This window comes from Peromyscus eremicus, chromosome 5 (assembly GCF_949786415.1).
Source record: "Peromyscus eremicus chromosome 5, PerEre_H2_v1, whole genome shotgun sequence".
NCBI lineage: Eukaryota > Metazoa > Chordata > Mammalia > Rodentia > Cricetidae > Peromyscus > Peromyscus eremicus.
In genome coordinates, this window is record NC_081420.1 from 14,157,657 (window position 1) to 14,172,495 (window position 14,839).

The following is a 14,839-nucleotide window of genomic DNA, read 5'->3' on the forward strand; positions in this document are numbered from 1 at the left end:
TTAGGTCAGAATGTGCTTTTACTCAGAATATGTGAATTGGGGATGTGTTGGATAGTTTTATATCAATTTGACATAAGCTAAAGTCATCTGAGAGGAGGGAACCTCAATTAAGAAAATGCCTCCATAACATCAGGCTGGAGGCAAGCCTGTGGGGCATTTTCCTAGTTAGTGATTGATGGGGGAAGGCCCAGCCCGTTGTGGGCGGTGCCATCCCTGGGCTAGTGGTCCTGGGTTCTATAAGAAAGCAGGCGGAGCAAGCCAATAAGTAGCACTCCTCCATGGCCTCTCCAGCTCCTGTCTCCAGGTTCCTGCCCTGTTTGAGTTCCTGTCCTGACTTCTTTTGATGATTGAACAGTGTTGTGGAAGTGTAAGCTAAATAAACCCTTTCCTCCCCAAGTAGCTTTGGTCATGGTGTTTTGTCACAGCAATAGAAAACCCTAAGTAGGACAGGGGACAAGTAGTTAAACTTGCTAGCTCTGGTTTAGGATAATTTAATCGGTCTGTTTCCCCACCGAGAGCTGTCATCATTGCCATTTTTCATGTTATCAGATGCATCTAATACTCAGGTGATAGTGAATTCTGTATATAGTGCCAGAACTCTATTGAGTTTAATATATATTACAGTAAGTAGTCTTCTAAGTTATTTATTTTGGAGCCAACAAGATAGCTTAGTAGGTAATAAGTGCTTGCCACACAGTCCTAACAACCTGAATTGGAGCCCAACAATCTATGGTGGAAGAGAGAAAACTAACTCCCAAATGTTGTGCTCTGACTTCCACATGCCTGTTGTGATGTATATATGCCTGTACCCATGCATGACTCTGTCTCTCACTCTCACAACAACACCAACAACAATAATAATAATAATAATAATATTTAAAGGATACGTTTGTCTTATTTTTTATAGATTATAATACTATAAAACATTAAAAGAAGTTCAGTGTAATGGCACACAGCTACACTTACAGTACTTCAGGAGGCTGAAGCAGGAGGATCATGATTTCTAGGCCAGCCTGAACTACATAGTGAGATCCTGTCTCAGAAAACAAAACAGAAATTAGAAGAAAGATATCAGTACCTCAATAGAAGCAGGAAGACCTTGTGGTATGATTCTAAATTTGTTTTTTCCCAGACGTAGATATGATAGGCTCTTCAAAGATTTGAAAGCTAAAGGATTGACATTGATTTCACTGAGATTGTTTCCTTCCAATTCTAAGGTGACAAGTTGGTTCAAGTCTAGAAAAATAAAATTATCTGAGTATTAGAATAACTTTAAAAACATGCAGTTTGGGCTGATGATGTAGCTCAGTGGCAGAGCACTTGCCTGTGACCTGGGCTGGAGCCCCAGAACTGCACAAAGAAACAATAAAAAGAGGAAAGAAACCATTTTTTAAAATTCAGTGTATTTGGAGATTTATAATTTCTTTATCTTGGTTTCCCCAATAAATCCTTTTCCTGAGTATTTTATACATGACTTCTGCACAATTCAACCAGGACAAGAGTTATGGTTGGGGGAAATAATTCAGGGGTTGAAGGGTACAAATATGTATAAGGAGCAGAAACAAGGAAAAACAGAAGGTAGACAGAAGAGTAAGGATCACCTCTAGAGGCCATATTCCTTGTACTGGCTAGTTTTATGTCAACTGGAGTCATCTGAGAGGAGGAAATCTCAATTAAGAAAATGCCTCTATGACAGACTGAACGCAAGCTGGTAGGGCATTTTCTTAATTATTAATTGATGAGGAAGGACCCAACCCATTGTGGGTGGTGCTATCCCTGGACTGGTGGTCCTGGGTTCTATAAGAAAGCAGGCTGAGTAAGCCATGGGGAGCAAGCCAGTAAGCAGCACCCCTCCAAGGCCCTGATCAGCCTTGAACCTCCAGGTTCCTACTCTGCTTTAGTTCCTGTCCTGACTTTCTTGGATGAACAGTGCCGTGGAAGCATAAGCCAGTAAACCCTTTCTTCCCAAGTTGCTCTAGAGAGTCATGATATTTCATCACAGCAATAGTAACCATGATTAAGACACTTGCCAAGCAGGGATTTGGAATTCAAGTGGACAAGGAGTTAAGAGTGTCATGACATTCATTGGAACCATTTGCAAATACCTGTAGGTATGAATTGGCAATGTGATGGGCAGTGGGATGGTGATTCCTTTCTTTGTAACACAGAAACAAACACTGTCCTCACAAACCCTCCATCTCTCAATAAGAGAGTTAAAAATATAGCAGAGTACCAAGTGTAGTGGTGCATACCATTAATCCCAGCACTCAGGAGGCAGAGGCAGGCAGATCTCTGACAGTTTGAGGCCAGTCTGATCTACATAGGAATGTTCCAGGACAGCTGAAGCTACACAGTGAGATGCTGTCACAGAAGAGGAGGAGGAGGAAGAGGAGGAAGAGGAGAGACTGGCACAGAGTGAAGCTAGTTTTTTTTGTTTTGTTTTGTTTTGTTTAAGAAAGATGCAAATGCAGAGATCCACGGCCAAGCCCCAGGTGGAGCTCCAGGAGTCCAATTGGCGAGAGAGAAGAGGGATTACAGGAGCAAGAGATATTGAGACCATGACTGGAAAAAGCACAGGGGCAAATAGCCAAACTTGTGGAAACACATGAACTATGAACCAATAGCTAAGGAGCCCCCACGGAACTGGATCAGGCCCTCTGGATAAGTGAGACAGTTGATTAGCTTGAACTATTTAGGAGGGCCCCAGGCAGTGGGACCAGGACCTGTCCTTAGTGCATGAGCTGGCTTTCTGGAACCTAGGGCCTATGCTGGGACACTTTGCTTAGCCTTGGTGAAGGGAGGAAGGGACTGGACCTGCCTCAACTGAATCTACCAGGCTGAGCTGAATCCCTAGGGGAATCCTTGCCTTGGAGGAGGTGGGAATGGGGATTGGATTTGGGGGAAAGCGGGGATGGGTGGGAGGAGGGAGGACAGGGGAATCCGTGGCTGATATGTAAAATTAAATTTTTTATAAAATTAAAAAAAAAGATTATCAGAACTCTCCATGTATTCAGACTGAACTACCAAGGAAGACCTTTATACAAGCATTTTTTTTTCCCCTACACTGTTTCTACTGGCCTCAGGAGTGGTATCATCTAGGTCAGATAGAGCATGCACCACTCAACAGTGACATACCCAGGGGTCTCTGAGTCAGAGGTTCAGGGTGTAGACAAGATTCCCCAAATATGGGATGTTTTCCTGCTCAACCTCTGTCATCAGCATTACAATGAATACCCTGTGCAGCTCAGGCCTATACTATGAAACAGCAAAGACAATCACATATGAAATATAGGAAATAAATGCCTGAAGTTTTTAAGAGAATGTCGTATGGATGGGAGTGGTGTGGAAGTAATAGTCTCTTATGGATACAAAGATTTAGATAGAGTTAAGAGGAGCTTCAGGTTGAAACAGCCAAATGAGCACATGCAGATAAAAGGCATGTTTGAGCTTGCTGGGATGGATGGAGGCCTCACCCTGAGGTGGGCTGTTGCAGCAGGGTAAAATTGTTCAGAGGGAATGCCCTTGATGTAGGTGTGGCTCTCATTCTCTATGTACCTAAATGCAGAACTGAGGATGCTATGACAAAAGCCACATAAGTACCATTCTGGTGGTGGTACTGAGGATCAGTCAGGGATTGGGTTACAGGAAGTGGGTAAGACAGCCAGGAAACTATCCATAGTTATGTTTCTTTGTGTCTTGTTTCCAAAATTAAAGGTACAGAGGATCCAGCATTTCTCTAATATATAGGTTGAGATCTTGAAGTATAGACACTTTCCATTGAAAAGTGGAGAATAGAAGTCAGTAATTACATGACATCCTGAGAAACAACAAATTCACAATGCTTTGTGTTCCTGTGCTGTTTTCTCTTGTGTCTGTCTGTCTTTCTGTCTGTGTGTGAAGTGGGGTAAAGAACGTTTTAGTTAGGTTAGATCTGAGGTTGCTGTTGAAAGGATTCCTAACAAGAAAATAGAGGTAAAAGACCTTTGTTGTGGGTAAGTAAGATCACGACCCATTGTAGATACAATGGCATGCATGTTAGTGTTCCTGGTGGACTTAAGCAGCCAGGGTGAGGTGACTTTGGTTTGATTGTTCTAGTCATGAGGCATGACAAGAATGTTCTGAAGCACATCCTGTTTTCCACTCCCCCACCCCCTGCCTTTTACTCTTCTAGCGTGGTAGAGCTCCCCTTTCTGTTTAGCACACATTCAATGTCTCAGGTGGTCTCCTTTACTTGTTATGTGTGCCCTTGTACACCTGCCTCCCTCAACTCTTGACTAGCAGCCCATCCTGCCTTCAGTTCTACAGCATCTAGAATTATATCCTTTTCTTTCCCATGCCTTTTCTCTCCTGGTTTTCCATTTCTTTGCATCTGTGATCTGAAAGGCCATTGGTGAGTAGCTGCAGGGAAGGACAGAGAATAGTGGCTCTTAGAGGCAACAGGTGAGGTCATGTTCAGGCTCACCTGCTAGCTGTTACCCAAGCAGCAGCAGAACTCACCCAGAGGCAAGGGAACCCAACAGCTGCCCCAGCCAAGGAATATCCAGCACCTCAGGGGCCAGTACACAGCAGGACTAAGAACCCAGGCACCCGGAGACATAAAGAGACCTTTTCTGGCCACCAACATAGAGATGCAGCTTCCTCTGTGTTTAGTGCATAGACATGAGAGAGAAGATGGCCAGTCCACCCAGGACTATAAATCAACACTCTGGAAATACAGTGCATTTGTTTGAGGCGGACAAAGTGTGCTGAAAACCTATTCCAGGGATATATGAGAAAAACTTCAAAATAGGAAGTATATAGTAAGACATGGTGGCTCATGACTGTAAGTCCAGCACTTAGAAGCTGAGGCAGGAAGATTGTAAGTTCAAAGCCAGCCTAGAATACATAGTGAGCCCTTGCCTCAGAAAAGAAAAATCAGTAATTTATGTTTTTATAGGATACCATTTTAATAGCAGAGCTAGAAATGTAAACCCAGTTTATACAGCCTATTTATATGCTTGTTCTCAATTTTGTGTTCCTTTCAGTCTAACAGAACAGTTAGAAATTAGTTTCCAGTGTGCTTTCCATATGACAAAGCCCATCAAAATCTGTGTTTATTAATGTTTTTCATGTGCACATCCAAATCCATCTGGAAACTGAGTGTTTCCATAACTATGTAATCCTCACATTTGGCAATTCTCATAATTACTGTTCTTTCTCATCAACGGAAGTGGTTTTTTTCCTGTGAAGTTTTTTGGAAGCTAACAGAAATAATACTTGGATTGTTTATTCCTTTATATGCTCACTCTTTCAGTATTGCTTAATAACTGTGTTTCAACTCAAGTTAGCAGAAAGTGTTGGGCATTATACTTCAAGAGCAGTGCTAGATGATTATGAAGATGAAAAAGAAAATTAGGCAGTCTTGTTTTAAGGGAATTCACAAGCTAATCAAAGGTGTCGGAATTTGTACAAAATGACACTTGTGTGTAGTTGCAGTTCTACATATCACTAGAGAAAGAAGAAAAAGAGCCCCTCTGGCCTGTTTAGACACTCCTTACTGAATTGTCCATCAGAAAGCCAAGCTGTGGTGACAGCTTCACTTCATGCCTCATGGGGTACGGAATTAGCAGGACTTCAACTCACACACTCTCCAGAACAGAGCTGTCGAGGCTGCTACTGTGAGGTTTCTTGCCCCTACTGTCTAACAACAGTGTATAGCACCGCCTCTCACACGTGCAAGTTCATTCCTTCTTTACACAGAATTTTATACACTTGGATTGAGATTCCAGCATACAGAAAATGAAGTAGCGATGCATATCAATACAGTGAGTCACCCAAATACATGGTGCTCAGGGAGTATTAAGTGAAACTCTTCAGATATTAAGGGCTTGTAAGAGAGTTACTGTGCTGTGAGTGATGAACACCTGACATCATTAAGAAAAAGTTTTATTTAAGATTAAGGCATTTTTTGTTTTAAAAAACAGCAGGACATTGAAAATGCAATAGGAGGCAATATTTCTTGGGTAAGTGATTAAAGTTAGCTTGTCAACTTAATGGTGAAGTAACCTAAAATTTTCTAGTTATGCATTTAGTAATACTGTGAAATCTTGCACACAAGATTTAAATACCTGATAAACTTTCTTCATCGATAGCCTGGAGATTGTTGTCGTTTATTTTAAGTTCTTCTAGTGTAGATGGTAATTCTGAAGGAATATGTACCAAATTATTTCCATCCATGTTCAGACGCATTAACTTCTTCAAAAACTTGAAAAACAAATCTCAAAATTACCATTTTTTTTCAGTCACAGCTGTTTCACACTATTTCCCATATAGTGGCAGTCTTAATTTTGTGAGGCCAGAGATTTTACCTTCTGAATGCAGTAATTTGAACCTGTTGTGAATGCTAATAATTAATTTTAATGTATTTATAAAGTTCAGTTTCTCATATGCACTAATATTTATGCTAGAAAAATGATTATAAAATAGCACTGTTCAGGTGGACAGAGGGGGAGAGGATCTCAAAGGACTTGGAGGGGAAGAAATGATCAAAATATATTTAAATTTAAAGTTGTTTTAAGTAATAAAAATATAAAAAATTTCAAATCCAAGTGATTGTATATGATCACCCAAACAGCTGACCTTGAGAACAGTATGTTTCCACATTTATGGTTGTATGTTAATTGCAGGCCTCTCCTGCACCACCAAAAGAAGAGAACTGAAGTGAATATGTGGAATGATTGATTTATCCAGGGATCACAGGAATCATTTCCAATTTTTACCAGGACAGAAAATCTCCAAATCAAGAAGTAGATAATCTATGACATTTTTCTCTTACTCAATTATCAAATAAATCTATGGCCCTCTATCCCAGCTGTTTTTTGGTCAGAAGGATAGAGAATTTGAAGCAGGTACTGGGAGTCCCCCCATCTGCCTGCCTAGACTCCAGAGAACTAGGAGAGAATCCAAGAGGCCAGTCATTCATTGCAAGGGAAGATGGAGGGCCCAGAATATTATCCAAAGGGGAGAAAATTAGCCTGAGATACAGTGTGCTTTACAAATGGCTTTAAAGCACATAATTTATGTGATCTTTTATGCACACCAACCTTTCCTCTCTCACTTCTGTTTTTGTTTCCCTGAAATTCTCTGATCTAGATGAGTATTTTCTACTTTTTCAAGAGTTTTTCAGTCAAATCTGTTTTCTTCAAAGGTTTCCTTTGTACATGTGCTGTCCTTTCTTTCGCTCCTCCTCAACTATTTCATGCTAATCTTCATCGAGCATTTGTTTTTAAACTCTCCCTGCCAAAATATTCTCCAGCACATTCTGTCTACTGTACGGAAGTAAGAAAGCTTCACTTTACTGGCCTGAGCATTTTAATAGAGGCTCTAAATATGCTCTCCTTTATTACTGGACAATTCTTCACATGCCGAGAGACCAGACTTCAATGTATTTCACCTACTGGGGAGAAACTATTCTTTAAATTCAAAACATTAGTTATGTCTGATCTTATTGTTGCTATTCTTCTCATAAGCTTAACATATGTAAAGCAACAAACTATAAGCAAAAGAAAACTTGACTATAGTTTAAGGACATCAGAGAAGAAACTTAATGTAGAAGAAAATTAACAATTAGAAACCTTTCTGCTTATTTTTCCCTTCCCCACCCACCTCCAACCACAGCCATTAGGAGTCATCTTGTCACATACTAATGGAAGTGTGTACCTTGAATGCTTTTGGACCTATGCCTGAAGAAGTGATATTATTTCTGCTCAAATCAAGCCTTTCCAAATTTGGTAATCCATTAAATGCTTCATCCGGAATGGAAATGATTGAATTCCCTAGGATGTACAATAGTTGTATTAGAAATGTGCATATATAGACATGTACATATATACTTAAATGAGTATGCATGTCTCTGTATACATGAATATTAAGAGAGAGCTCTATATGCAAAGGAAAGCAGTATTCGGAACAAGGACAGAAAAATATATAAACAGATGCATACTTGAAAAAATAACAAGATTGGGATGAGACAATTTAACAGTCAAAAGTGTGTCTTGATCAGGACCTCATGTTTCAGATGAAGCTACTTAAAATAACTACAATAAACTGTTGGACGGGGCTAATAGCATTGTGCATTCACAACAAAGGTGTATTTCTGTGAGGCGAGACAGAAACTGTTTCCTTCATATTTTTCCATTGCCATTTCCCTGGACTTGGAAACATGATGCTGTTTGTATCTAAGAAATCAAAGAAAAATCACTCAGTGTCTGTGAGCATGTCCCCCCCCCCCCCGCCCCCCAGCGCTGAGGTCCGAACCCAGGGCCTTGCGCTTGCTAGGCAAATGCTCTACCACTGAGCTAAATCCCCAACCCTGTTTCCTTCTCTTTATAAGAAGCTTAGAAAGATCTTGTCTCATAGACCCAACCATTTCTGATAGTATACCTTTGTCTTCAAACTAAAGGATTCTTACATCCATCTGTTTTATGGACTTTTGTCTTAACATTTGGCTAGGTACAGTCATCAGTGATTTTAAACACCTTGTAAAACGAAAGACTGTATAATCTTACATGGGTTATTATCCCTTCCTGACTTTAGTCTTTCACTAATTGAGTTTCTGTAAGGCAGAGGATACCTGCCACATAGGCCGCAGGAGAAGGCTTTGCTAGGCATTCAAATTCTTTAAGTGGTTTTACATGAAAACCTATTGTCCAGGAGACCTGACAATCTGTTTAACACTGGCAGTGTCCTATTGCAGACTTCTATTCCTGCACATATATCTTAGACCCATCCAGATCTCCTCACCTCTGCATCCTAAGGGCACCATAAGCCAGACACTCACACAAATGAAATCTTAATACTCCACTATTTAGCACTTTCCCTGGTAGCCTGATAGAGACGTGGGCAAAGGGTCTGGTCCCCACACTCTCTTTGGAATGGCCAAAGGAAAGAAAACAACTGATGGTGTAATCACTGAGGTGATGGAATAGCCCTAACTGCTGTGGCAATGGGACAGCCACCCTAGAAAGTGTTGAGTGAGTTTCCTAAAAATGTGTTGCCATGTCTCTCAGCCTATTGTGCTGCTTCTAGGAGTAATGAGAAATGAAGGTATAGGTCCCCACAAACATCTGTATATGGGTGTTTTAGCAGCTACAGACAAAATTGCCTTAAGCTGGAAAAAAAAAAAATCACACATTCTCTAGCTGACTTATATAATAGAATACTGCTCAGCAATAAAGGAAAATAAACTAGTGATTGTTAAAGCATTAGAAGTCTAACTACAAGGCTACTTACTGTGTGATTCTATTTAGTGAAACTTTATTTCTGTGTTAAAATCAGTGAACACAGAAAACAGGTCAGTTTCTGTGGTGGCCAACAATTGGAGAGATGGAGATATGAAGAATTTGGGGAGTGATGGAAATATTCTTTATCTGAACTATGGTAGTGTTCACATTTATAAAAACTTGTAGAACTATAAATAAAGCTTTATCACATAGACAAAGTGTACCCCATTAAAGCTAAATTTTTAAAATGTTCCTTGAGAAATCACCATTTGGTTTAGATCACCATTAGAATTTGCTCTAAATCTAAGCCATTCTTCAGTGTGTGCCTGTCTCCTGCACAGTCGATCTGTATGAAGACAATAAAATCAGTTCCTATTAAATCAAAGCAATATTCATAGGGCAGTAAAATTCACCATTTTTATCTGAACCCAAAATAAGTTGTCATCTCTTACCCGCCAGCTCCAGGCTTGTTACTTCTGGAGCTGTTATTGGTGGGATCTGGGTAAAGGCTGCATGAATGCAGCTGATGGTCCTGTAGGAAAGGGCACAGCTTCTGGGCAGGCGTGGCCTGCCTCTTGGGGTACCAGGTATTACCCTGGAGGGCATCTGGAACACATCTCCTCTTATGGCATCCTCCTCTTCCTCTTCCTCTTCCTTCTCTCCTTCCCTCTCAGTCTCCTCATTATCCTCTTCCTCCCCTTGTCCATAGTAGAGTGGTTGATGTGCTGACCGCCCTTCCTCCTCAGGCCTCAGCTTTCCCTCTGCTCTTTCCTCATCACTGTGAAGCTTAGTAGGCCCAGAGGTCTCTTTCTTGTGCTCTATATATTCTTGAATTTCTTCTTCATCCTCCTCAGATTGAAGAGCTTCTTTTATGACTACTTGATCCATTTCTATCTGAGGAGGTGGCACTTGCTTGTGAAGTATGTTAATGGATTCTCTTTGTTCTGAAGAAGCACCAGAAAATTCAGTTTTATCATCTAGTGTTGTACCACTGAATAGAGAATAGGAGGCTAATGATCACAGAAGGATGAAGTAGCCGGGGTGGCGGGGGGTTGTAATTTGATGATGTTAGTAAATGGAAAAACTCATAATGAAAATGAGGTTAATAAATAGTCCCTCTACTTGACTGCTATATAAAGATAAAATGCAGTTGAAGTTAACTAACTTTATTTCTCTTTTGTAGGATTTGCTGTAGATACAAGATTTTTGTGTCTGTGAGCCTTAGTACTATTTTTGCATTAACTAATGTAGTACTTATTTTCACTAGACTATGATGCAAATTGGTAAACTAAAAAGGGAATAATAGTTGGGCAATGGTAACGCACACCTTAAATTCCAGCACTTGAAAGGCAAAGGCAGGCAGATCTCTTGAGTTCGAGACCAACCTGGTCTACAAAGCTAGTTCCAGGACAGCCAGGGCTACACAGAAAAACCCTGTCTCAAAAAAAAAGGGGGGGGGGTAATAATATTAACACATTATGCAAAATAGAAGGCAGTTTTATTGTAAGGCTTTGATACCATTAGATAGTGCCATTATAATAGAAACTGTTCTATAGATCTTTCACAGTCAGTAGAGAAGATATAGTCCAGATTATCTCACTTTGAGTGAAGAGTTCTAAAGAGAAATGAGTTTATAGTGCATAGATTTTCTTCCATCAAAATTTATAAATCTAATTGTCTCTCTTATTTTTAATTGATAATCCTATACAAACTAGCCCAGAAGGAACACAAAAATAAAAAATATCATTATTTGAAAAAGTTACTTGTGATATCCATTCAGTGTATATTACAAAATCTAAAGTTGTTTTTGTTTGTTTGTTTTAGTTTTGGTTTTTTGAGACCAGGTTTCTCTGTGTAGCCCTAGCTGTCCTGGAACTTGATCTGTAGACCAGGCTGGCCTTGAACTCAGAGATCCTCCTGCCTCTGCCAAGTACTGTAGTTAAAGGTGTGTGCCACCACCACCACCACCTGGCTTGAAGTTTTTTTTTTTTTTTTACATCTGTAGCAAAACAATCAGAAGAAGAGGGGGGAAATTGGTAAATGGAAACTAAAGGTATCATATTTAAACTTTCAAAATCCTTTCTGTGTCCAGGTTTACTTAACTAAACTACATTTCAGGAAGACTACAAATCCTTTGGAAAAAAATGTCTAAGAAATTCTGAATCTTGCCTATAATAGCCTTGTAAACTTCAAGGAGACAATTTCAGTGAGCATACCTTCTAACATTTTTTTTTAAAGTATAATGCTTTGGGTCAAGCTTGATGATGCATGTCTTTAATCCCAGCACTTGGATGGCAGAAGCAGAGGTAGGGAGATTTCTATGAATTTGAGGCCAGCCCCAGCTACACAGTGAGATCCTCTCTCAGAAGAAAGTACAATGCCTTAGAGAAATAACTGATGGTGTGAGGTAAGAACCGATTCTGAAGTTCCTCCTGGCAGGAAGATTTTTGTAGATACTTGTCCTCTGGTTGTCTGTGGGGGAGGGGGAGAACAATCTGCCTTGATATAGACAAGACAAAATGTCCCTATCTGTACCTATCAAATGATATAGCAACTGTTTATTTTCATAAGTCACTAGCTAAGCTTTTTTCCAGGAGGCCTAAGTCCTTTAAAGGGCACCCCTACTTGTTCAGGAACAAGTTTCATTTGAGAACAGGTCAGCAAGCATCCACTGAAACCTATGCTATCATCTCCTATATAGAAGTGCCACCCAAGAAAACTAAGCCAGTCCACACCTCTGTATTTTGCTGGGATTCCTCAGACCACTGTTGGATTCCTTGCTGCCTGTGGGCTGATGGATAGGAAAAGCCGGGAGGGTTGAGGCTTTCTTTGCTCTGATTATAAATCATCCCTTGTTCTCATAATAGTGATTAGTATACTCCTGACAAGCTTGATTAATAGAATGACTAATTAATCAATAGGATGATGCATATACAGACAGACCCAAGTGAAACCCTGAACTAGTTAAAAAGTCAGGATTTACTATAGGAATTCTATTGCTGTGCCTCTAAAGCCTTATAAGAATCACACATAAAATAGAATCAGATTCGACTTGACTCAGTCTGAGAATTAGAACTATAGAGCTACAATCTCTTTCTGTACCCTAAATACATTTCCCTAGATATTTTTGTTTATTGGCACGGAGCTGCATTTTAAGTACCTTGATGACTACATTTATAATAATTTACACCTTAATGTAATGGTAAAGTAAAAACAAATAGAAGTTAAGACTAAATTATCTGTGGTACTTTGTTTTATATTGTATACCATCATTAGAGCAGATAGGGCAGCATTCTCCTTCTGGTTTAATGGTATAGGCACACGTCTTGGGGTGGCACACAGTTTCATCACAAAGTACCCTTCCATTTGAGCAGAGACAGGTGCTGCAGGGCTCAGGAGACCAGACGGCTTTGTTGTACATGATCATGCCCTTTACAAAGCAGTGTCCTTTCTTTCCTAGAGAAAAAAGAGAACACTTTGATTGATTGATAGATTGATTGAGACAAGGTCTCTCTATTAAGTAGTCCTGGCTGTCCTGGAACTCACTATGTAAACAGGCTGCCCTAGGACTCACAAGAGAATCACCTGCCTCTGCTCCCTGAGTGCTAAGATTAAAAGAGTATGCCACCATGCCTAGCAGGAACACATACTTAATGTCTTTAACCATTATCAGAATCAATGAATGGACAGAAATACAATGTGAAGTCAAAATGATACAACCACCTGAGAATAGAGATCTGTATGCAGCCATGCACAGATTAAATGCCCTGCAGACTTGCTGTCTGAAATGCTTTTCATTGGCTTTCCTTTTTGCTGCTGAGTGAGTTCCTCCTAGTAACTTGACTTTGAATTTCCTATCTATTTTGTATCTGTCAAGGTAGGCTAAGTTTTGGCACAGGACAAACAACCTTCAAAACCCAACCATTTTTTATTTACTTAAAATGTACAGTCTTGACATGCTGAGACTCAGCTTATTGGTGGTGTTTTCTGTTTTAATTTAAGCCAATGACTTTTACCTATTGTAGTCCCAACTAAGGAGGCTGAGGCAGGAGGATTTTGTGATCTGGGAATTTAAGACAAGCTGGGCAACATAGTGGAACTCCCCATCTCAAAAAAGTAAATCAGACCTACATATCAGAACATGTGGTAGTTTGTCTTTCTGAATCTGAATTACCTCAATATAATAATTTTTATTTTTTAAGATTTTTATTTGTGTGTGTGTGTGCATGTTTTGCTTGTGTGTATGTATGTGCACCATACACACCCTCAAAAGTCAGAAGGAAGCATCCTCTGAAACTTTAATTACAGGCTGTTATTAACCACCTCTTGGATGCTGGGTACTGACCATGGTTCTTCTATAAGAACAGCAAGGGCTCTTAACCACTGAGCCATCTCTTCAACCCCAGTATATCATTGTTTAGATCCATCTGTTTTCTCTTACGTTAATTGCTTTAATTTTTATATGTGTGTTTATGTAATACATATGTATATATGGGTGTGAGTATTAGAATAGGTTATAAAATGAGAAGGTATTGGAACACATGTAAAATGAAAGCATGGGAGAGGGACTCAGGAGTGGGGTGGGAGAGAACAGATGAGAAGATCAACAAAAATATGTTTGAAAGTGCCACAATGAAACCTAATACTTTGTATGCTGATTTTTTGTTTGTTTGTTTGTTTTGTTTTGTTTTTCGAGACAGGGTTTCTCTGTGTAGCTTTGCGCCTTTCCTGGATCTCTCTCTCTGTAGACCAGGCTGGCCTCGAACTCACAAAGATCCACCTGCCTCTGCCTCCCAAGTGCTGGGATTAAAGGCGTGCGCCACCACCGCCCGGCATGTATGCTGATTTTTAAAAATAAAACTTTTTTATATTAACTGTGTGTCTGTATTTAGGTTTTTGCATATGAGTACAATGCCCATGGAAACCAGAATAAAATATAGAATCTCCTAAAAGGAGAATTATGGGTGGTTGTAAGCCACCCAGTGTGGATACTGGGAACCAAACTCCAGTCCTCTGCAAGGGCACTATGAGCTCTTAACCACTAAACCATCTCTCCCGTCCCTAAATATTTTTTGAATAAATAAAATAGTACCTTTCATAAAGAATGTTTGCCAGCAAGGATGGCTCAGTGGGTAAAAGTGCTTGCCATGGCAGGAGAAAATTGGCTTCTTAGGGTTATCCTCTGACCTTTACATGTGCTGTGACTTGTGGCACCCACACATATGCATATATCTTGCACACACAAATAATAAATAAAAATATAAATAAATAAATTTAAAAATGGAATGTTAAGTATGTGAAATCACATTATGCATTCTAGTTTGGGGGCTTTTAATTTCCTTTTATAACTTAACTAGTTTTTCATTTAACTAAAATATCTTTATTGTTCTTAACACTTAATGGATACACTTGTCATTATATTTTTAGCAAATATAGCCTAATTTCCTTTTTTTCATATAATTTTGTTTCTGTTAACTTCATGAAAGAATAAAACTAATGGCTATGTTGAAACAGGGTATGAAATACTGACTACAGAGGATTATCTGATGATTTTTTTTTGTCTTTTCAAAGTTTTTTAA

General features: G+C 39.6%; 2 protein-coding genes across 2 annotated transcripts in view; one reads left to right on the forward strand and one right to left on the reverse strand.

Moving 5' to 3' along the window:
- Positions 1-14,839, forward strand: part of Cenpp (centromere protein P) — a 207,859-nt gene that overhangs the window by 139,991 nt on the left and 53,029 nt on the right. The window lies entirely within an intron of this gene.
- Ecm2 (extracellular matrix protein 2) overlaps positions 1-14,839 on the reverse strand; it is a 32,209-nt gene that overhangs the window by 5,755 nt on the left and 11,615 nt on the right. Inside the window, exons 3-7 of the mRNA XM_059262963.1 lie at positions 12,528-12,716; positions 9,713-10,204; positions 7,699-7,814; positions 6,108-6,243; positions 1,079-1,236 (exon numbers count right to left, since the gene is read on the reverse strand). Coding sequence (XP_059118946.1) covers positions 1,079-1,236; positions 6,108-6,243; positions 7,699-7,814; positions 9,713-10,204; positions 12,528-12,716 — 1,091 coding nt within the window. The remainder of the gene's footprint in view (positions 1-1,078; positions 1,237-6,107; positions 6,244-7,698; positions 7,815-9,712; positions 10,205-12,527; positions 12,717-14,839) is intronic.